The sequence below is a fragment of the Carassius carassius genome, chromosome 24 (genome assembly GCF_963082965.1).
Source record: "Carassius carassius chromosome 24, fCarCar2.1, whole genome shotgun sequence".
Classification (NCBI taxonomy): domain Eukaryota; kingdom Metazoa; phylum Chordata; class Actinopteri; order Cypriniformes; family Cyprinidae; genus Carassius; species Carassius carassius.
Window position 1 is genome coordinate 8,299,822 of NC_081778.1, and position 24,960 is coordinate 8,324,781.

The 24,960-nt window shown below is 40.3% G+C and overlaps 1 protein-coding gene and 1 long non-coding RNA gene across 2 annotated transcripts; both read left to right on the forward strand.

Annotated features, from left to right (window-relative positions):
* Positions 1–5,736, forward strand: LOC132102758 (paraneoplastic antigen Ma1 homolog). The gene is made up of 2 exons (XM_059507398.1): positions 1–1,530; positions 5,400–5,736. The coding sequence occupies exons 1-2, from the start codon at positions 271–273 to the stop codon at positions 5,733–5,735; spliced, it is 1,596 nt and encodes a 531-aa protein (XP_059363381.1). The 5' UTR covers positions 1–270; the 3' UTR covers position 5,736.
* An 11-nt stretch (positions 5,737–5,747) lies between these two features.
* On the forward strand, positions 5,748–7,311 carry LOC132102760 (uncharacterized). The gene is made up of 2 exons (XR_009423280.1): positions 5,748–6,587; positions 6,717–7,311. It is a non-coding gene; the product is annotated as an uncharacterized LOC132102760 (long non-coding RNA).
* Positions 7,312–24,960: the final 17,649 nt, after the last annotated feature.

Sequence of the window (24,960 nt, forward strand, 5' to 3'; positions counted from 1 at the left end):
GTTTAAGGGACCCAAGGGACTAAGTAACAAACACAGTTACATAGAACAAGTTGAAGTGAGTAAATAAGAACACTTAGCTCACAATATTTGATAAACCAAAGTTTATTCATACGAACTCAGAGCACTCCATTATCTATCTATATAGGAAAGTGTTAAAAGCGCTACATAAATTGGAGGCACCGCTGGGATCCTTGCGTGTCCCATTACAGTTGTGTGTTGTAAAAGAAGAAACAAAAGTCTCTGTGTTCATCTAGTTAGCACAGTGTGACCATGACTGCCTACTCTATATATCCTGGGCTGGTGGATGAGCTTAAAGGATGGTGTCGAGGAGAAATGCTGAATGAGGCACATGCGCTGATGGTCATTGTCCCTGAAGATGTAGATATTTCTCAAATTGAAGACACCCTCCACTCTGTTAAATGTCTGGGACGAGTGCGTGTGAGAGGACGCATGTACAACAGTAAACTGGAAAGTTTGACTGTTTTATGTGAATGCAAAGAAGTTGTAGACCTTTCTAAAGTCCCTCCTGACATACTTCCCACAGGCGGACTTGTAGCCTGGCCGATTGTCATGGTGACACAAAGTCCAGTATCCCCAAGTGCTACCTCTAGGGCAGAGCAGAAAGATTCATCTACCGCTGTGGATGATAGCAACATTCAGGAATTGTTGGGTGCACATGATGGCTCGGCTGAGTCCATTATTCGTGCCGTGGGGGATCTGCTGTCTAAAATAGAAAAACCAGTTAGCGATAGCAGCAGTTATCGCCGCCTCCGTGTTTTTTCTGGGACTGTGCCAACTCCTGCCGGAGAAGAGCCTTTAGAACATTGGCTAGAACAAGCTCGTCTTATGGTTGAAGAAAGCGATTGCTCAGACAAAGAAAAAAGACGTCGGATTATGGAGAGTTTACGAGGGCCAGCCTGGTCAATAATAAAAGCTGCCCGTGTAACCACTGCTGATCTCAAGCCAGAACAATGTTTAGAGATCATTGAAAGTGCCTTTGGTTCTGCTGAATCAGGGGAAGAGCTGTATATTACTTTTCGGTTGATGCAGCAACAGCCAAGTGAAAAACTGTCAGATTTTTTTAAAAGATTGGAACAAGCAATGACCAAAGTCATACAGCGAGGTGGTCTGTCGGTTGCCGCTGCAAACCGTGTAAGAGTGGAGCAGTTACTTCGTGGAGCCGTGGCTGCTGATCTTATGTTAGTTAATCTTAAACTGCGGGAAAGGAAGGAAAATCCTCCCTCCTTTTTGGAGCTGTTAAGTGAGATTCGCAGTGAGGAAGAATATGAGGCATCAAGGGCTAAGCTAAACTCCACTGTGCATAAGATCCAGGCTAAAGCAGAGGTAGACAATAAGCAGACAGAAATTCAGACTTTAAAAACTGAGTTAAAGGAAGTGAAAGCCATGTTCGCTTCTATGGCAGCCACCCCGCATGGAACTGTGAAAGAAGAGACATCTGCTGGTTCAAGTATGAAAGCTACAACCTTTGAAAGTTGTCCAGACCCTGAAGTGACTGCGCTGAAAAAACAGGTCAAAAGATTGCAGCAGAAAGTTCAAAGTAAAAAGCCCATTGCCTCTATGGCCTCCTTGCCTGTGGAGACTTCTATAAATTTTCCTGGTACAAATAAGTCAACAACGTACAGTGATTCAGAGGAATATTACTGCTACCGCTGTGGAGAAAGTGGACACTTCGCCGCAAAATGCAGAAATGCTGAAAACCAAGCAAAAGTTGTTCGAAGATTAATCCAGTCACTGAAAAAAGCCAAAAGTAGAGACTTGCTTTCATCAGAGCCAAAATCCAGTACAACCAACTGTTCAGTAAAGAGGAGTGCTGTAGACATACAAAAACAAAGGCACCTTCCAGAAGGCTTGGTTGGTCCAATGTCTGTTGTTCAGCTAAAGGTGAATGGACATGAATGTGATTCCTTATTAGACAGTGGTTCACAAGTAACCATCATCTTCGAAGCGTGGTACAAGCAGCATCTGTCTGATGTTCCAATTCACCCTGTCACAGGTTTGGCCATTTGGGGTTTAAGTGAGTCCAGCTACCCTTACTTGGGTTATGTGATGGTAGATGTTGAGTTCCCTGCCAAAATCACAGGAATTCATGAAACCCTTTCAGTCTTGGCCTTAATCTGCCCGGTACCATCTAGTCCAGATCAAACACCAGTTATTTTGGGTACGAATGCTAACCTTTTCAAGCGTTTGGCTCAGTTGTGTAGAGAAAGTACTGGAGTGGACATTGCACAGACATTGGGTATAAATGTGGATTCAGTTTCCGAAGAATTGTCATGTGACCCTGCTAAGATCTCTGGTGAAGACGAAGGAGTGGGCAGTGTAAGGTGGCTTGGTCCTGGCCCCTTGTCCTTGTCCCCAGGAGGGGATTGTGTGGCAATCTGTAATGTAGATTTAAATGAACCATTAGGAGAAGAGGTTCTGTTGGTAGAGGCTTCTCCAGATGCCACTCTGCCAGTTGGAGTGTTACTGCAGCCCATGGTAGTGCCACATTCTGAAATGGATGTCCACCATTTCCCAGTACTGATGCACAATGAATCCCTGAAGGACACAGTGATTCCAGAAGGAACAGTAGTTGGTCACTTGTATTCTGCAGAAGCAGTAACATCCGCGCCAAAGACAGGAGAGTTTGATACAAACCTCATTAACTTTGGAGATTCCCCAAATCCCTGAGACATGGAAGCAGAGGTTAAGGCAGGCATTGTCAGAAAGAGCTTCAGTGTTTTCGCTACAGGAGTGGGACGTGGGTTTGGCGAAAGGAGTGGTACACCATATTCGGCTATCCGATTCTAGGCCTTTTCGTGAGCGCTCTAGGCGTTTGGCTCCTGCAGATATCGATGATGTTCGGAAACACATTCAAGAGCTTATGAAATCGGGCATCATCAAGGAATCACGAAGTCCCTACGCCTCCCCTATTGTTATCGCCCGAAAGAAAACTGGAAGTGTAAGAATGTGCATCGACTATCACACATAATGCTCGTACAGTGCCAGACCAGTATACTACTCCTCGCATTGACGATGCATTAGACTGTTTATTAGGGAGTAGATGGTTTTCTGTCCTTGACCTCAGAAGTGGCTATTACCAAATAGCTATGTCTGAAGAGGATAAGGAAAAAACTGCTTTTATATGCCCCTTAGGATTCTATCAATTCGAGCGTATGCCACAGGGCATTACTGGTGCACCCGCGACTTTCCAACGCTTAATGGAAAAAGCTGTCGGGGATTTGAATCTGATTCAAGTCCTTGTATACCTGGATGACCTGATTGTCTTTGGGAAGTCATTGGAAGAGCACGAAGAAAGACTTCTGAAGGTCCTGGACAGACTAGCACAAGTGGGACTAAAAGTGTCATTGGACAAATGCCAATTCTGCCAGACCAAGGTCAAGTATGTTGGACATATAGTATCTGCCGAAGGCGTTAAAACAAACCCTGATAAGGTCAAGGCAGTCAGTACATGGCCGCAACCAACAGACCTTAAGTCCTTGAGATCTTTTCTTGGCTTCTGCGGATATTACCGTAGGTTCATAGCCAACTACGCTGCAATTGTCCGACCTCTTACTGAGCTTACGAAAGGTTATGCCCCTACACAACGAGGTAAAAACTGGGAAAAAGATCGATCTAAGGCTTACCTGAAAGAGTCGGAGCCCTTCGGAGACAGATGGAACCAGTCATGCTCCGATGCCTTTGAGCAGATTATTCAGTGTCTCACTAATGCTCCAGTCCTAGCTTTTGCAGACCCCTACAAACCCTACATTTTGCATGTAGATGCCAGTCTAAAAGGGCTAGGTGCTGTATTATATCAGGAGCATTCATCCGGTCTACAGCCTGTGGCATTTGCTAGTAGAAAACTGAGTAATTCAGAGCAGAAATATCCTATTCACCAGTTGGAATTTCTTGCCTTAAAATGGGCGGTCGTGGATAAATTCCACGATTACCTATATGGAGCTCGATTCACCGTACGTACGGATAATAATCCACTTACGTACGTTCTTACGACAGCTAAACTCAGTGCCACTGGACATCGTTGGCTGGCTGCACTATCTACCTACAACTTTGAAGTGTTGTACAGACCAGGCAAGAACAATACTAATGCAGATTTGCTGTCCCGTAATATGGCAGACGAGAAAATATCAGATGGTTGGCAAAGCATCTCTGAGACCGATGTAAGGGCCATATGCCAGGAAGTTCATGTTGACTTAAAGCTCAGCAAATCACCTAGGTATGTAGAGCAACTAGCAGCCTCACCTGAGTGTATTCCTGATGTGTATGCTCTCCCTGTTTAACTGGAATGTGACTTCTTGGAGCAGAAATCCATAGCTGATTTGACAAGAGCCCAAAAGAATGATGTTGTCCTGAGGAAAGTAATCTAAGCTTTGAAGCAAGGGACGTGGCCTACTGAGGTGAAGGTGAATTCTGAGTTGTGGCTGATGAAACGTGAGAAGAATAGGCTTCTAATTAAAGAAGGTTTGCTTTTCCGATGCAGTAAAACACCCTCTGGAGAAGAAGTTTCCCAATTTGTCCTGCCTACTGAATTCAGGGAGAATGTTTGCAGGTTGTTGCATGATGACATGGGTCATTTGGGTGTAGAAAGAACCATTGATCTCATCAGGAGTAGATTCTACTGGCCCAAAATGGCCTGCGAGGTGGAACAATACATAAAGAATTGTGGGGAGTGTATTTCTCGCAAGACACCATGCAGTAAAGCAGCTCCTTTGCACCAAATTACCAGCAATGGACCGATGGATCTGGTCTGCATAGATTTCCTCTCACTTGAGCCCGACTCAAAAGGAATAAGTAACATCTTGGTAGTCACAGATCATTTTACACGGTACGCCCAGGCGTTTCCCTCAAGGAATCAGACAGCTCGCACTGTAGCCAAGATCTTAGTGGACAAGTATTTTGTGCATTATGGCTTACCTGGGAGGATTCATTCCGACCAAGGTCGAGACTTTGAGAGTCATTTAATCAAAGAGCTCTTGCTTCTGTTGGGGATTTGAAAATCACGTACCACTCCATACCACCCTCAAGGTGACGCTCAGCCTGAGAGGTTTAATCGGACCTTGCTCTCGATGTTGGGAACCTTGGGACATGAGAAAAAACGTTAGTGGAGTCAGCATGTGGGATATCTGGTTCATGCCTATAATAGCACGAAATGTGATGCTACAGGGTACTCTCCCTACTATTTAATGTTTGGAAGGGAAGCAAGACTCCCTGTTGATCTTTGTTTCCAAACATCTGCTGATCGAACAGAGGAAAGACAATATTTTCAGTATGTCGCCAAGCTAAAAAAAGATCTAAAAGAAGCTTATCAACTAGCCTCAGAAGCTTCAAACAAAGTGCATCAACGGAACAAAAGAGCCTATGACAGCAGCGTTAGATTTCAGGTCCTGGATGTTGGTGATAGAGTGTTGTTGAAGAATCTGGGACTGAGAGGAAAACACAAGCTTCAGAGTCGATGGAGTTCTTTGCCATATCTGGTAGTTGACAAAATGCCTAACTTACCAGTGTATAAGGTGAAACCTGAACGTGGTGGAGGAGTAAAAACTATCCATCGAGATCACCTCTTACCCATTGGACAGTCTGTGAGAATGCTGGAGAGTCCAGGAAATGCATCACCTGGAAAAACAAGAAAACATTCAAACTCAAACCAAACATACCAAAAAGTGCAAAAAGAAACCCAAACTCACTTATTTGAGATGACAGAATCCTCAGAGTCATAATGTGAAAAGTATGTGCACAAATTGCTGAAAAATAAGATGACCTTGGACAGATCTTCTGATAGCGATGCAAATGAGCAAGAAGCTGGTGATACTGGTCATGAGGAAAGTGATCAGGCTGAGAAAGAGTGGACTGACAATGATAATGTTGCTGAATCTGAGTCAGACTCAGAAGTTGAATCAGACACTGTGACTATTTCTGAAAGGAAGTGTACAAAACCAAAAGCGTTTATGCCTCCTAGTCAGAGATCCCATAGTAAGAGACCTGTGAAGCCTGTTATAAGACTCACTTATGACGAACCAGGAAGAAGTAGTGACCACCCAATTGAAATTGTCCATAGAGGGGTCATTATTAAACTAGGTCAGAGTTAAAATAACTAAATGAACAACAAGGTATAGACCGTAAAATTTTGATTTAAATGTCTGATGAGGACATTCAGACAATTAGAAAGGGGAGGGTGTAACCCAGTGTAATAATGTACAAAGTGTTTTTTTTATATATATACATATTATGTGCATTTTAGAAATGTATATGGTTTTGGATAAGTTCTATGTTAAGTTGATATTATTTTTATTTTTGTATTTTTATATTTCTATTGTTTATCCAATTGTATTCACTTGTCCACGTTGGGTGTCCAATCTATGCTCTAGATTAAGGTGAAGGGGGCGGGAAGAATTGAGGGCAAAGTTAAACGAGAAAGAATTGGGAGAGCACGAGGGAGAAGAGCGTGCGATCATCTGGTGTGATATTGTTTCACAAAAGATAGTGTAACTAATGCTATAAAATGTGTTACGATAGTTTATGTAGTTAAGTTGTTGTCGAAATGAGAACAGAAACTTATACTACAGAGACGGGTAAGAATTATTTCTCCACAAAATATTTCTGGTTGTGTTAATTGCAGCCTCCATTTTACTAATACAGCGAATGGACTAATTATAGAGACTGAACAGTGTCTATCTTGCTCGGATGGATTGTGTGTTTAGTTGGCGAGTCGTCAGCGTGAGGATTCGTGGCAGTTTCAGATGAGGATGATTCCAGATGACTTGTGAGTTAACGTGAGTACTCGGAATTCCTTTTGCCTTAAGGAAATCGCTGCGATCGTGGAGTTGACGGACATCTAACGTCGTGAGGTGAAACACGCTCTTCTGATTGGATGGTTCAAGGTATTTTTATTTTTTTTGTTTGTTGCTCAGTGTTGAGTGAAGCGGTCTTTTGTTTATTTGTTGACCACAACGTACCCCAGCATCAAACAGGCCTGCAACGTAAAAATAACGAACTTTCATATTGATTGAGGTTAAGTGTGAGCTCATATTGCCGGCTTAGTATTTGTTTGAAGAGTTTATTTAGCTTGAGTAAGAGTTTGAGGACTCAAATTTGAAGTAAAACAACACAGGGGAACAAATATCCATTTACAAAAAGAGTGAATGTGAAATGTGTAATTGACTTTATTGTTTTTTTCATTTGTGTGAATTTGTGAAATTCTTATTGCTTATTTAAATAATTTTATTTTACATTTGGAAAAAATCCTGAAACGTGATCATTTTACATTTTATCCAGTAAATTGTTATTTACAGTATACTTGAGTGTTTTCAGTTTATTATCATTTGAGTTAAAAAGGGAATGTAAATATACCTTGAGATTTATTTTTGTTGGTAAAACACTTGCTTTATTAACATAAGGTAAATTTTAATTCATTATTGTTTGAATTTATTTAAAGTTTAAGGGACCCAAGGGACTAAGTAACAAACACAGTTACATAGAACAAGTTGAAGTGAGTAAATAAGAACACTTAGCTCACAATATTTGATAAACCAAAGTTTATTCATACGAACTCAGAGCGCTCCATTATCTATCTATATAGGAAAGGGTTAAAAGCGCTACATCTGGCTATCGCAAGAAGAGTACCAAGAAAAATGCAGACCATCACACATCCTGCAAAGATGAGGTCATTCGCTACATCCAGGTGTGCTCTGAAGAAGAAGTTGACTGTATGGATTTATGGCAAAAGCATGCAAAGGTCTTCCCAAGGCTTAATCTTGTGTCTATGAAACTGCTTGCAGTTCCTGCCACAAGTGCACCGGTGGAAAGGGTATTTAGTCATGAAGGCCTTATAATGCCCCCTCACCGAGCCAGACTTAGTGCAAAGACACTGTCAAGCTTGATCTTTTTTAAATGTAACCATTCTGTTGCTTAAGACTTTTCTAGTTCTTAGGCCACTGAAGGACACCTAGAATGTTTTTGTGGCCCGGTTAACCAGTCTAATCTCATCCTTTGGATTTTTTATTTTATTTTATTATTTCTAAACATTTTGTTCTTAACAAGTTAAAGGCCATAAGTTGGTCAGTTGCTTCACATTCACTCTAAAAATGTTGAGCGTTCGAATGTTGTGCTATCCAGCCACTAAGTAAATAACAAATAATTGAGGATTCTCTATAATAAGGAAGTGTACAGTGCGTGCAGAATTATTAGGCACGTTGATTTTCTGATCATTTTTTATTCCCAGTACACAATATAAATAATTCTGCACGCCCTGTAGTGTTAATTTTTGTGGATAGTATGAAGAGTTCAGATGCAAAAGCCTCTAAGTGCAATCTGAAATTTTCTTCTAGAATAATAATTTTTATAAAGCTTGTATATTTAAGTTCAGTAATTCCACTTAAATGACAATTAATTTGCATTGTGATTTAAGTGAAATTATTGAACTTAAATATACGAGCTTGATAAAAATTATCATTCTAGAAGAAAATTTCAGATTGCACTTAGAGGCTTTTGCATCTGAACTCTTCGTATATTTCACATTGTTTGAATCCTTTTCCTATTTGGCACCAAAACTCTGGAATAACCTACCTAACATTGTTCAGGAGGCAGACATACTCTTGCAGTTTAAATCTAGATTAAAGACGCATCTCTTTAACCTGGCTTACACATAACATACTAATATGCTTTTAATATCCAAATCCGTTAAAGGATTTTTAGGCTGCATTAATTAGGTAAACCGGAACCGGAAACACTTCCCATAACACTCTATGTACTTGCTACATCATTAGAAGAATGGCATCTACGCTAATATTTGTCTGTTTCTCTCTTATTCCGAGGTCACCGTAGCCACCAGATCCAGTCTGTATCCAGATCAGAGGGTCACTGCAGTCACCTGGATCCAGTACGTATCCAGACCAGATGGTGGATCAGCACCTAGAAAGGACCTCTACTGCCCTGAAAGACAGCCGAGACCAGGACAACTAGAGCCCCAGATACAGATCCCCTGTAAAGACCTTGTCTCAGATGACCACCAGGACAAGACCACAGGAAACAGATGATTCTTCTGGACAATCTGACTTTGCTGCAGCCTGGAATTGAACTACTGGTTTCGTCTGGTCAGAGGAGAACTGGCCCCCCAACTGAGCCTGATTTCTCTCAAGGTTTTTTTCTCCAGTCTGTCACCGATGGAGTTTCGGTTCCTTGCCGCTGTCGCCACTGGCTTGCTTAGTTGGGGTCACTTCATCTACAGCGATATCGTTGACTTGATTGCAAATAAATGCACAGACACAATTTAACTGAACAGAGATGACATCACTGAATTCAATGATGAACTGCCTTTAACTATCATTTTGCATTATTGACACACTGTTTTCCTAATGAATGTTGTTCAGTTGCTTTGACGAAATGTATTTTGTTTAAAGCGCTATATAAATAAAGGTGACTTGACTTGACTTGTTTGGTTCGTTGCAATAGCGTTTTGCATTTAGCTACAATGTGATGTTTGACCATATTTGGTCTTTCTTAATTTTTGGTCTGTACTGTACTGTGTGTTCATGCTACAATGCAAAATACAGATATTGACTTAAAAGTAAAGCATTCTTGGTGTTTTTGTCATGTTGCAATAGCCTGTTTACACTGATTATATACCAAAATCAAAGCTGATACTGTATGCTAATAGATAGAGGTGTCATAATAAAATATTACATGCTTTGAATTCCTTATATATAGCTATGCAGTGTTCTAAGAAGCTTGGATGGGTCGCTGTACGTGATGCAACATTTGTTATAACCAGAGACTTAATATAATAAAGAGACTTGAGACTTGACTTGGACTCTAGCTCAGAGACTTGAGACTTGACTTGGACTCTAGCTCAGAGACTTGAGACTTGACTTGGACTCTAGCTCAGAGACTTGTGAGCATCTCTGTTTCATCTACAGCGATATCGTTGACTTGATTGCAAATAAATGCTATTTAACACTATTTAACACAATTTAAACTGAACAGAGATGACATCACTGAATTCAATGATGAACTGCCTTTAACTATCATTTTGCATTATTGACACACTGTTTTCCTAATGAATGTTGTTCAGTTTTATGACGCAATGTATTTTGTTTAAAGCACTATATAAATAAAGGTGACTTGACTTGACTGGTGGCTTGTTTCCGTTGTGTTGTGCTAATTTCATTGTGCTGTGGAGATTTCATTGTGTTGTAACTTTTACACTGTGTTGTGGCTTGTTTCCATTGTGTTGTGCTAAATTTGTTGTGTTGTTACTTGTTTCCTTTGTGCTGTTGAGATTTACAGGTCCAAGTAGTTTAAGTCTTTGGTTCTTTTCATTGTGATGATTTTGGCTTTGGAGTCTAAAGGTATTTTTGGGGCCTGGAGAAGTTTTGTCATGCCCTGACATTTGTGCTTTTTTCAGTTTCTTATAAATATCTAAATGGGTAAAGTCTAATCTCACTGTAATCAGCACAAACTTGGCTATAATAATATGTGAAATGCATGTATGTACATGATTGTATTTTTGAGAAAAAAAAAATTATGCGTGGTTAGTGAAAAACTAAAAATGTTAAATAACTTGAATAAGGCAATAAAACACATACAGAACTTTGGTTCCTGGGACTTTTGAGACCTGGAGCTTGTAGCCTAGAATTATTTTTCTTTCTAAATTATGTGAAAATCATCTTGTTTACACAATCACAGAAAACAATTTATTGATTTAAATTTTCTAAGACACGTTTTGCTGGTAAAAGTCATATGCGAGTAGGCGTCAACTATGTAGTGTATTTGTCTGCCATTGATCTGAGGAATCACCGTCTCGGGGTTTTGTTTCCAGAAGATAGACTTTATTTCAGAGAGAAACAAAGCCGAGATGTTCTCTGCAAGAAGATCTCCTGAATGCTCAGTGGCATCCCATTATATACCCTATACAGGGCGTTCCAAACAGTCAGACTTTTCCTTATGCTTACAATTTTGATACCTCCCTAGGGAGAAGGGGCCCCCTGCTTGATTTAGTATCAAGAAAGGCCCTGTCTATATGTCTGACCATATGTTTCTCATCAGTTTTGTACATTACAGCACGTAGGCATATTCCTTTCTAAAGTCACCTTTATTTATATAGCGCTTTAAACAAAATACATTGTGTCAAAGCAACTGAACAACATTCATTAGGAAAACAGTGTCAATAATGCAAAAATGATAGTTAAAGGCAGTTCATCATTGGATTCAGTTATATCATCTCTGTTCAGTTAAATAGTGTCTGTGCATTTATTTGCAATCAAGTCAACGATATCGCTGTAGATGAAGTGTCCCCAACTAAGCAAGCCAGAGGCGACAGCAGCAAGGAACCGAAACTCCATCGGTGACAGAATGGAGAAAAAAACCTTGGGAGAAACCAGGCTCAGTTGGGGGGCCAGTTCTCCTCTGACCAGACGAAACCAGTAGTTCAATTCCAGGCTGCAGCAAAGTCAGATTGTGCAGAAGAATCATCTGTTTCCTGTGGTCTTGTCCTGGTGCTCCTCTGAGACAAGGTCTTCACAGGGGATCTGTATCTGGGGCTCTAGTTGTCCTGGTCTCCGCTGTCTTTCAGGGATGTAGAGGTCCTTTCTAGGTGCTGATCCACCATCTGGTCTGGATACGTACTGGATCCGGGTGACTGCAGTGACCCTCTGATCTGGACACAGACTGGAACAGTGAAAGCTAACACCATGTTTCCTGATGATATCTCCCAAGGGTAACATATAAAGTGTGAAGAGTAGCGGCCCTAGTACTGAGCCTTGAGGTACTCCATACTGCACTTGTGATCGATAGGATACATCTTCATTCACTGCTATGAACTGATGGCGGTCATATAAGTACGATTTAAACCATGCTAATGCACTTCCACTGATGCCAACAAAGTGTTCAAGTCTTTGCAAAAGAATCTTGTGGTCAACTGTGTCAAACGCAGCACTAAGATCCGATAAAACTAATAGAGAGATACACCCACGATCAGATGATAAGAGCAGATCATTTGTAACTCTAAGGAGAGCAGTCTCAGTACTATGATACGGTCTAAATCCTGACTGGAAATCCTCACATATACCATTTTTCTCTAAGAAGGAATATAATTGTGAGGATACCACCTTTTCTAGTATCTTGGACAGAAAAGGGAGATTCGAGATTGCTCTATAATTAACTAGTTCTTTGGGGTCAAGTTGTGGTTTTTTGATGAGAGGCTTAATAACAGCCAGTTTGAAGGTTTGGGGACATATCCTAATGACAATGAGGAATTAATAATAGTCAGAAGAGGATCTATGGAGGATCTATGGAAGCACCTCTTTTAGGAGCTTACATGGTATAGGGTCTAACATACATGTTGTTGGTTTAGACGATTTAACAAGTTTATACAATTCTTCCTCTCCTATGGTAGAGAATGAGCGGAACTGTTCCTCAGGGGGTCTATAGTGCACTGTCTGATGTGATACTGTAGCTGACGGCTGAATGGTTGCAATTTTATCTCTAATAGTATCAATTTTAGAAGTAAAGTAGTTCATAAAGTCATTACTGCTGTGGTGTTGGGAAATGTCAACACTTGTTGAGGCTTTATTTTTCGTTAATTTAGCCACTGTATTGAATAAATACCTGGGGTTATGTTTGTTTTCTTCTAAAAGAGAAGAAAAGTAATCGGATCTAGCAGTTTTTAATGCTTTTCTGTAGGATGTGTTATTTTCCCGCCAAGCAATACGAAATACCTCTAGTTTTGTTTTCCTCCAGCTGTGCTCCATTTTTCGGGCTGCTCTCTTTAGGGTGCGAGTATGCTTATTATACCATGGTGTCAAACTGTTTTCCTTAACCTGTTAGTCAGCACCCCCATTATGGGACTCACAGCTGAAAGTGTTCTAACTAACTTATAATTGTAATAGTTTCCTACTTCAGTGTGTTACAAACATAATTGCGGTGTCTTTAGAAAGAAGACCCTTTGGGCTTCACTTTTTATCTTTTTATCACTTAAAAATAATATTTTTTTATTTTATATAAAAATACATGAAATAAGTCCTGGAGCAATCTAGAAAAGTAATGGGTTGAAAGCCACATGTCTCATGAGTTTCTATTTCAAATCTGAATAAAATATCATGAAAAATGAGACCCCTGCAAATATTTTTCTGAGACTATGTCTACACCCCCCACCCCCCCAAATATAAGAAAATATATTTCCCAATAGTATTGAAGGCTTCTACAAACTATTTAGTCAGTAAACATACCACTGCATAGTTTTTTTTTTTCAATTATAAAACACTAGACATAAACTTAGACATCATATAAATGATTTATTTGAGCACTAGAAAAATACAATAAGAATAATTTGAGTAAGAAAAATAAGAATAATAAGAAAAATAAAAAAGATTTAACATTGTTTGCCAATATAGAACATCCTGAGATTGCTAGAGATGCATATTTTACAATGAATTACGATGCAAACAAGTGCTGATGTGCTGATGGCCACTTATACAGATGGTAGTAACACAAATGTGCCGAAGTAAATAATCCACTCTCTCTATTCATATAGACGCGTTCACTTTGATAGCCGTGACCATTCAGTAATAGCGAGCTGATTTGCACTCAAACAGATGGTAATCATGCAGATACATTCACATTCAACATAAAACACACTCTCACATATATAAAAACTCTCTAAAATAAAAAGAAAGAAAGGAATTTGCGATCGCTGTAAGTTCCGCCTCCATCAGCTGACAGGTGCGTCAGAGCGCGTCACCAGCTCTGAGGAGAGAGCGCCAAATTCAAATAAACTATTTTCCGCCTATTTTTCATTCATTCTTTTTTCCGGTGGATCGCCTCATTCTGTTTGTGACACTGTATGCTGCAAAACCGTGCCGTGTTTTTACTACCAAGACGCAGTTTTCGACCGTGAGTTATTCCATAACGGACGCAAACAATTCTGTCGCTGAAGAAATGAAATGTAAACAAAAGAATTATGATCCATATTACAATTATTGCTTCGTTGGACTAAACGTGCTTCATGAGATGTCGTTCAGTGGACCCTTACCTTTCTAACTAAACCGGGATTTACAGCTGTGGATGTGTTTATGACTCCTTATTACGACGGATCTGGTATGTACAGCGTTTTCATTTCATTTCAGCGTTTTTTTATGTGTACTGCTTACACAAATGTAGCAAATACAGTCTTTATAAGCTTTCCATTGGAAAAACAGCGATCTGTCGTCGATGCTTGAGGCTTAGATCTTTATAATGATACATAGTTTGTCAAGATTAAATTTGTCCGGTTTCATTTAATCTATTCATAATCACTGGCATGTGCATGTGGGAGAGGCTTTGAGGACGAGGACGTTCTGGTGCAGGTTAACCTTCTTTAAGCGTAAAGGAGCAACTTTATTTAAAGCGCTAGAAAAGACAGAGTCCATAGTTTCTGTTACATCATCAAGTTGTTCTGAGGTTTTGGATATGCTAAGGAATTTGGTTACATCAGGAAGATAACTTAAAAAGCAGTCTTTTGTGGTAGAATGATGGTTCTTCCATACTTGTAACAAGAAGTAGAATTTACAATTTTGGCTATATGAAGTATGCACAGAACTAAATAATAATATCATCACTTGGCTGAATAATTTCAACACCATCAACATCAATTCCATGTGACAGTATTAAATCTAGAGTATGATTTCGACAATGAGTAGGTCCTGAAACATGTTGTCTAACACCAATTGAGTTTAGAATGTCTATAAATGCTGATCCCAATGCATCTTTTTCATTATCAACATGGATATTAAAATCACCAACTATTAAAACTTTATCTGCAGCCAGAACTAACTCGGATGTAAAATCACCAAACTCTTTAATAAAGTCTGTATGGTGCCCTGGTGGCCTGTATACAGTAGCCAGTACAAACATAACAGGGAATTTATCATTAACATTTGTTTCTCTGGATAATATTATATGAAGCACCATTACTTCAAACGAGTTATACTTGAAGCCTGCCCTATGAGAAATCCTGAAAACGTTGTTATAAATTGAAGCAACACCTCCACCTTTGCCTTTTAGACGCGGCTCATGTTTATAACAGTGATCTTGGGGGGTGGACTCATTTAAAATAATGTAATCATCAGGTTTTAGCCAGGTTTCTGTCAAACAGAGTACATCTATATTATGATCAGTGATCATATTATTTACAAAAAGTGTTTTCGTAGAAAGGGATCTGATATTCAATAAGCCAAGCTTTATCATTTGTTTATCCATATTGCTTCTGTTTTTTATTTGTTGAACCTCAATTAAATTGTTAATCTTAACTTGGTTTGGACGTTTTTTGTATTTTCTAGTTCGGGGAACAGACACAGTCTCTATAGTGTGATATCTAGGTGAAAAAGTCTCTATGTGGTGAGAATTAACTGACCTCTGTGACGGGAGGCAACTAGCAGACGGTCGGTTTAGCCAGTCTGTCTGCTTCCTGACCTGGGCCCCAGTTAGTCAAGTATAAACACTAAGACTATTTGCCATATTTCTAGAGAGAAGAGTGGCGCCACCCCAGGAGGGATGAAGACCATCTCTTTTAAACAGGTCAGGTCTGCCCCAAAAGCTCGTCCAATTGTCTATGATACCTATGTTATTCTGTGGGCACCACTTAGACATCCAGCCATTGAGTGATGACAATCTGCTATGCATCTCATCACCACGGGAAGCAGGGAGGGGACCAGAGCATATTACAGTGTCTGACATCGTGCTTGCAAGTTCACACACCTCTTTAATGTTATTTTTAGTGATCTCCGACTGGCGAAGTCGAACATCATTAGCGCCGGCATGAATAACAATCTTACTGTATTTACGTTTAGCATTAGCCAGCACTTTTAAATTTGCCAAGATGTCAGGTGTCTCTATATTCATGTTCCGTACAATAGAATCACCAATAACTAGAGCACTTTCATCAGGTTTCTCAGTGGGTGCATAACTGAGTGGGGAGAACCTGTTTAATGTTTTGATTGGAACAGAAAAGCGGTGTTTTGACCCACGACTACGCTGCCTCACCGTCACCCAGTTGCCCTGCTGCAGGGGCTCTGTTCCTGGAACCGAACAATGTACAGGAATCCCTGAGCTAGACGCATCCAAAGCCGTATCTAGAGCCCTAACATTCTTACTGTCCTCAATTAAAGTTTGGATGCGTGTCTCTAATTCTGAAATCTTCTCTGTCAGCCTAACTATTTCCCTGTATTTATCACATGTGAATCCCTCATCAGCGACAGAGATAGATAAACTGTACATGTGGCAAGAGGTGCAAGTAACAATAACAGGAGAAGCCATTACTCACCGTGCTTGATGAAATATTCTTACTGCGGTTGTTTGATGAACTTGTGAAAAACTGGAGCGAGAGGAGAGGAGAAAAGAAAACAGCGATAGGTTCGAATGAAAACGCTAATGACAAGCTAACGAGCGCTAACGCTTTGCAGGTGTACTGCATTCACGGATATATAATAAAAGTGAATGATCAAAGTTAATCTGATAAGATTGATCGACAATATCAGAAATATGGTGTGAATTAAGTTATATTTTACCACTTTAAAAAACAGAGAGTGATAGTAAGATAAAGATTCTAGAGAAAAAATAAAATAAAAACAGCTACACTGAGCTCTTCTATACTTTACCTATAGGATTATAATGGAATAATAACTAGCAACACAAATGGCTAGATTCACATTGATTATATACTTGATTGATTAAAATCTTATTAATAAAAATCTTCCACATTCTCCCCTTTGAGACTTAGTAAGTCTCACATTTGATTATTTTTATCCAGAGTGCTACTCCATAATCCAGTCATATTAGTTACACTACCTAGTGACTAAATAAGTCACATTGTATTATCACCAGTGACTAGATTATGAAATTCCACTCTGAGGGATTACTGGACCAAACATCTCTCTCCTAATTTGACGAGGAGGGAGTAAAAGATCCAGTCTCCCTAATTCCTTCTTTAATAGTAAACAATGTTATAAGCATGAACGTGCAATTGGTTCAGCATTTGACTGGTTATCACAGTTATGTATAAAAGGCATAAAAATACATAAATCACATCACACATTGAATATCACAAGATTATAAGAGTTGATCTTCAGTCCAGATCTTTTGTATCATAGATAGCCTTTTTGGTTACCCTCAAAAATCAATTTCCCATTATCTTGACATCTTTGAATTTAATTTGCTTAGCTGTGGCTTTAACTAGTGACCTCAATATAGGAAGTATACAGTAAAATAGTAAATCTCCTGTCAATAATGCAATTCCTAAAAACATTCCCAGTTTAGCAAACCATGCTCCAAATTTCACATCAATCTAATCCCATGTTTGTTGGTCTCTTCCGGCATTTGCTTTATCTACAATTCTTAGCCTTTTCGATTTGATCATTACTTCATTAAATGCTCCTTCTGGAGCAGTATTATTTGGTATATAAATACAGCATTGTCCCCCAAACATAACACATACTTTTCCTTCTTCAATTTACAAGTAATCTCAAGCTTTTCTGTTTTGCTTTTTTCATTCTATTTGTTGCATTCAATTGCTCTATTTCCCTTCAAATCTTCCTACATCCATATTTCCCTTCTCATAACCTTCAAATTCTTGATCTGCCATTACTTGACATTATCTTTCCACTTTTTCTTTTCCATTGGTTGGCTGACATCTGCCCCCAAGTATTTTGATCTCAGTAGCAGTCCCATCACTCTCTCATTCCATCTTCACCAGGGAGACTCTTAGCGAGTCATTGCAATGGTCTTTCCCTCGTTGGCAAGGGTGGGTCGTTACTAGCACGCCCTTCATCCCTCACTTCATGCTGTGTGGAGTTGTTGAAGCTGGTTGGCGTCTTTTAAGGTTAGAGTTGTGAACTCAGGTGTCACTCTGTAACCATTTTGCTGATTAATGCAAGGGTCTCCCTTGAGATCATAACTGCACCCTAACTGGTTCTCTTTGATGGAGCAAAGCTGTCACGGTTCATGAATGCACCGTCTCCAGCTGTATTCATGTTACGTCATGTTGATTGTTTCATGTGGGTGTTGCCGCTGATCGTCTGATCAGCGGCAGGTGCATCTCATTCCAACTGCCTATTTAACACCCTGTCTTTTGTCTCTTGTTTGTCAGATCGTTGTTTGAGGTCCTCCGTGTTAGATGTCTGTCCTGATTCCCATGTTCCTGCTCTTACTTGTTTCTTGTTCGGTCGTCTCTGGATTGTTCCTCTCTCACACGGATTATCTTCACCTCTCACGGATCTCCCACCACCATCATCTCTACCAGCGCACTCAACCCACCTACTCACCAGTCTGTGCTGCCATCGAGGTCCCTGCGTCACTCTCCAACCTTCATCCATCTCATCTCATTACAATAAACCCTGTCAACTTGCATTTGCCTCCTGTCTTCCATACTAAACCATCACAAAAGCATTCCTTGGCCTTACAAGAACTGCTGTCACCTGTAAATGGAAAACTTCAGAGTTTTTTCTTAATGTTATCAAGCATGCTATTTTGCTCATCTTGCCATTTGTTCTTCTTGGTGTGGCCTGTAGAAATGAAATGTGGGTTGAGGGCTGCCTTGGCCCCTTTTTGAGTTTTCACAATTCCAGTGCTGTCTTTACAATAAGAAAAGGGTTGTTGGGAACTCAGAACCGAAGACCAGGAGACTCTTGGGTAATCTTCAGCAGGATTCTTTATTGAGAACGGTCTGCGTGGCGCTGCAGTCATCAAGAAGTCTAACTTGTCCTTAAGACATTGTAGTTTTTATACATTCAAGTGGGAGGGATCCATACCATAAACAAAGCATGCAAATTGAATCAGGAAAATGTCAGACACTGTAATTTTACCAGCCTTGATCTCATCAGCATAACAGTGTCATTCAAATGCATAGGTGCTAATTCAATCAGTCTGGCAAGACTGGTGAGGAAGAGCACAAAGACAAAAGGTCATTATCTCAGACTCTTGATTTGATCTTCTTGGATATGTAAGCTTTATTACCTACTATTATATTGGAACCTATATTTAACATTTTATAAATTTGTAATCCCACAGTCCTCCCGTTGAGAGTTCTAATAACTCGCACATAATAAAAATTTTAACATTTAAAAGTTCATTCTTGTAACCTGTGATCGTTACAGGCACATATCACTTGCTCTGTGTTGATTGTCTGTAGTGACGAATGGCATGTTGACACAGAAACAAACATGCAGCTAGGGTCTGTCTAGTTCTTATGGGTAATAATCTTTTCTGGTCGGAATTGTCATTTCCTCGTGATGGGCATGAGTAAGTTGTTGAATAAAACACTTGATACTGTGGACGCATAGATAGTACACCAGTAGTAAGAACAACAGCAGAATTGCTATTTCCTTGATCCACAGCCAGGGTTTACCTAACAGGTTTCCGAACCATGACGAATTGTCTTCAGTCATCTGGTGTAATTTTGATGAAAGTTCAAGAATGTCTTGTTGAAATTTGTTCAAGTTCTCTGTTGGATCCAGTAAACCGGTGCAGCACTCAGGTCCGATAATGGTACATGCTCCCCCTTGCATTGCAAGAATGTAATCCAAGGCAACTCTGTTCTGTAAGATCATTATCTTGTGTGAAGCGAGAGTGTTTGTGATGTTACCCAAGGCCAAAGCCGTATCATTGGCCAGTTTCTGTACAGAATTCGATAAGCTTCTGACTTGATCCAGGGCTTGCATGACACCATAAGATGGGATTAATGTTCCAAGAGTTCTAGACCACCATGTTTGTGCACACGTGAGTCCTGGAATGCAGTGATCTTCTGTGTTCGTGGTAGGAGCTGAATCACTTAAACGTGGAATATTTTGAAAGGTGGTATTGCCTGTTATTAGGACTGGAGTGGATTTCACATTTTCTCTGACTGCAGGTAGGGCATAGACTAAGGTGCACCTGCCATTCAACTTCACCGGTAGCACACTATAGATTGAGGTTCCACATAGCCAAAACATGCCTGTTGTGGGGGAAATCCTGCACCATTGGTTCACATTAAATAGCTTAGGGAATGATCGCGTTTGCCTAATACATACTTCCACATCCTCATTCTTTTGTCGTGTGGATGATGAAATTTCTGTCTTCAGTGACATTCCCATTTTAATTATGAAACCACATGCAGCACTGGGAATTTTCCCCAAATCTTTAGAGCCTAAGAATAGCTGTTCAACACACCAACTAAATGTCATTGGTAAGAGTAAGTCTGTCATAACAGGTGTTGTTGAGGTCAAATTGCAGGACCTTAAACCTGGAATGCAACATGGTGAGGCTTGAGGAACAGTCACCTCATGACATGTGCTTTGGTTAAAAATTCCATTAGTGACAACACCAAATAGAGTGCAGGTATCACAGTCAGAAATGGGGTGTGCTACCCATGGGATTCCTGCTCCTACAGAAGGTGGATGTGGCATGCAAAAGTGCTTTCCAGCAAACAAGGAGTTTCTTGACATATTCATCAGCTCCAAGAATATGTTGTTTCTGGAGTCTATACTTTGTGCGATGTCCATGATGATTACTAGTACGGCAATCTTGATCATGCTGATGGATGACTGAAGTTCCCGTGTATGATTCTCTGCATTGTGTATTTATTTATTTTTTTCTTCCGTGACAGTTGGCTCGGTTGTGGGTCTGGTTGTCTTTTAAAATTGGTGTCGTCATACACAAGTGAGGAGGTTGGTGTGTATGGGCCTCGGGACAGCCATCAAGTGGTATCTGCACAGAGTAAGAAAGAAAACAAACAACGACAGAGCAGCATTTGTTGTAAAAAAAAACTGTAAACACTAGGGTTGTATCCTCTGGTCGATTTGAGTCTGCTATTGTTGTTCCTTTCTTTCCCTATTTCTTAATTACTGCGACACCTAAAGGATAGTGAGGTTAGGATGGACTAGTAGGTGGGGGAATGCCTAAAAGGGAATCTTCACCGCAGGATTGGCCCCCGAAGCCTGTTGCATTCGGTTCTTTCCTGGGCTCCTCACTGGTCCATGTGTCCTATCCTATCCCTGTAGGTGGAGGAACAACTTTACAGTGTGAAACATGAGTCCATGTTTTCCTTCCCTGCCAAAACACTGCAGCTGCTGTAATCAACATCACTTGATGTGGTCCGTGCCACTTAGGCTCTAACAGCTTGTTTCTGAATGACTTTATCATGACCCACTTTGATTGTGATTGGAGTCTGCCAACATGACTCAACTCTCTCTCTGGCACTCTTTACTGCCTTTGTGAGGTTTTCACAGTAAGTGATCAGGGCATCTGAGGCTATGTGTACATCAGCATTTCTAAGATCAATCACACCTGGCATCTGCATTGGGCGTCCTGTAATAATCTCATGAGGGCTCAGTCCTACTGATCTGTTAGGTGACGCTCTCATACTACACAATACCGCTGGCAGTGCCTCGACCCATGGTACTCCTTCCTGGTGCATTTTGCTTAGCCTGGTTTTTATAGTTCTGTTTGCTCATTCAACTTGTCCTGATGCTTGTGGCCTATAGGGGCAGTGAAGATTCCACTTAATTTTCAACATTTTAGACACTTCCTTGACTACCTGTCCTGTGAAGTGTGTACCTTGATCTGAGTCAATGCAATCTGGTAATCCCCATCTGGGAATGAAATCAGTGACTAGACATTTAGCAGTATGTGCAGCTGTAGCACGCCCTGTTGGATAAGCTTCTAGCCATCCAGAGAACATGTCCAATACTACCAAAACATCAGTTTTTCCCTTACAAGGAGGCAATGATATGTAATCAACTTGCAGGTGACGAAATGGTCCTGGTTGAGCTGGAGTATGTGTTGCTGCTGTAGCTGCTGCTGGCACATCATTATTTTTTTGACATGTAACACATCTCTTGACTGTTTCGGTTGCTACATTTCTGAATTTTGGATTCCACCATTGATTTGAGAACCTGTGATTCATCGTTGCTGGACCACTGTGACCCGAATTGTGTATTTGTTGAGCCAAATATGGCAGCAGTGATTTGGGAGCGACATACTTCCCCTCTTTGGTCCAGCATCCAGATGAATCCACTGTGGCCCCTTTGTCTAACCATGTCCATGCTTCATATAGAGGAGCGTCTTTGTACAGATCAATAATTGATTTAGGAGGCAGAATTGTCTTCTGTGCTATACTATCTGAACACACTTGTACAGTTGCATAGGAACAAGCCTGTTTAGCAGCTACATCAGCAAGAGTATTACCTTTAGCTTCTGCAGTGTTAGTTGTGAGATGTGCTTTCACTTTGATCACCGCTAATTTCTTTGGAAGTTTCATGGAAAACAATAAATCTTTTACTAATCCAGCATGCTTGATGGGGGATCCAGCAGAAGTTAGAAACTGTCTAGTTTGCCAAATGACACCAAAATCATGAACCACCCCAAAAGCATATCTGGAATCAGTATAGATATTTGCAATCGATCCTGAAGCTAGCGTGCATGCTCTAGTTAAGGCTACTAGTTCTGCAGCTTGAGCTGAAAAAGGATCTGGAAGACGGCCTGAAGCTACAACTTCAGTGGTGGAAGTTACTGCTCATCTGTTTCCCTCAATGACTTGAGCTGAACCATCAACAAACAACTCCAATTCTGCATTCTCTACGGGAGTTTCTTTTATGTCACTCATAGCTGCGTATGTAAGCGTAACACAATCGTGAGTTATTTCACCTTCATCCTCTAACAAAACTTCAGTCATTGCAGACATCATACATGAGGATGGGTTTGTTACTGGTGCACGTTGTAAAACAATGTTAGGGGCTGTGAGGGTCGTTAACCAATATCCCCAGCGAGAGGAGGTGACAGAAGTGACTTTTGCTTGATTCATTAGTGCGGACACTGCATGAGGACATCTTACATTTATAGTCTGTCCTAGCACCATTCCTGTTGAAGCCTGAAGAGCTAGATGAACTGCCTGCACTGCTCTAAGACATGGGCCCATGCCTTGAGCAACTATGTCAAGTTTACATGAATATTTATGAATTGGGCGTAAACTGCCCCCATGATCTTGCATTAAACATGCAGTCATATATCCTAAGTGTTCATGTACATAAAGCACAAAGGGTTTATTAGATTGTGCAATTCCTAATGCTGGTGCTTGACATAGTGCTCTCTTTAAATCATTGAAAGCTTTGAGGTGAATTTCTTCCATACAAACATTATCAGAATCTTTAACCTGGCCTTTCAACAAGTCATAGAGAGGCTGAGCAATTGAGGCATATTCTTCAATCCAAGGTCTACAGTAACCTGCTGTTCCTAAAAATGATCTGAGTGTTTTAATGGTCGTAGGTGGAGGTATGGCTTTGACTGAAGCGGCTCGATCCTGTGTAATAGATCTATTTCCTGCACCAATTGTTTGACCCAGAAATGTGACTTGGTTTTTAGCAATTTGAGCTTTGTGAAAGATATATTTGTGTCCTCTTTTCTGCAAATAGTCCAACAATGCTGCCAATTCGGTTTGATGTACCTCGTGATCTGTAGAGGCTACCAAAATATCATCGACATATTGAATCATAGTGGACTGTTTTACTGGACATTCTGGGTCACACAAATCACGTCTGACAGCCTGATGGTATAAAGTTGGGGAATTCTGAAATCCCTGGGGCAAACGTGTCCACTGATATTGTTCATAGTCAACTGTAAAAGCTAACCATGTCTGGCTCTCAGAGTGCAAGGGTACAGAAAAGAATCCATTAGACATATCAATTACAGAAAAAACCTTACAATCTAATGTTAACCCATTACAAATTGTAGATGGATCTGCCACTAGGGGGGTGATTTTATCAATATGTTTATTGGCTACTCTGTAGTCTATGGTGAGTCTCCATGTCCCATTAGATTTCTTGATGGGCCATATGGGTGAGTTACAGGGACTGTTTGTTTTAACTAGCACTCCTTGCTTCAGCAATTTTTTCCACAATAGGTTTTATCCCCTGTATAGCTTCCTTACTGATAGGATATTGTTTGGTAACAGGAGGTGGCATTCCTGTCAATTTGACTGGTTCTACACCTGTCAAAAACCCACAATCATCTTTGTCTTTAGCCCAAATTGGATTATTCTGTAAGAATGCATACTCAGAAGTTCTTACATTATTGGTAGAAACTTGTGCTGATGAAATTTTTATGCTAGCAGATTCTGAGGACATGTCTAAAGTCAGATGTACTTGTCTGAGTAGATCCATGCCTAGAATTGCACCTGTATTTAATGGAGCACATAGCAATTTTGTAGTCAGATTCTTTGGGCCTAATTGTACATCTATGGACGGGGTTTCATACAAAACAGAATCTTCACCTATTACACCTGTTAAACAAAGTTTAGTTTTCTTGTATGGGATGTTTAAACCTTCAGCCAATTTTATAGGAATTACGGTAATTTCTGCACCTGTATCAAGCAAAAAGTCAATCTCTTTCTCTTGTATGCTACCTTTCACAAAAATTCTTTTGTCATTGTGATGGATTACAGGGTAAAGGTAGCTACTCACAGCCCCAACAATTATTTTTTTTTCCTATTTTCTTTTTGTGCTTTTAGAAGAACCTGAGCGAGTTGTCCTAAAGTTTCTGTGGTCATTGTAGGAATTACTTCAGGATTGTAGGCGGGCTGAGAAGGAGCAGAATTATGCATAACATTTCTTCTACTATCTTTCAACTTCTTTCTACACTCTTTCTCCCAGTGACCTGATCTTTCACAGTAATTGCATTTGCCTTCTCTTTTAGGCCATCTATGGTCATGTTTCCTTGTGTTAAATGTAGCTGCTGCTGCTACTCTCACTTTTGTCTTAACATCCGCATCTCTTTCCCATGTAGCTAAACTGTCTAGATTACTTCTGAGAGTTTTGTTAGACCAAGTGAGATCTAGGAATGGCAAGGCTTTTCTGTACTCCGCTACAAGGCCATCTGACCAGATGCGTACTAATGGTCACTTATCATCTAGCACACTTTCAGGATCATCAACGATCCCACTGTACTTTC

Coding starts and splice junctions, on each gene's coding strand:
- LOC132102758 (XM_059507398.1), top strand. CDS start 271: ATGACTGCCTACTCTATATATCCTGGGCTGGTGGATGAGCTTAAAGGA. Junction 1,531..5,399: donor TGACTGCGCTGAAAAAACAG/GTCAAAAGATTG, acceptor GTTAGATTTCAG/GTCCTGGATGTTGGTGATAG.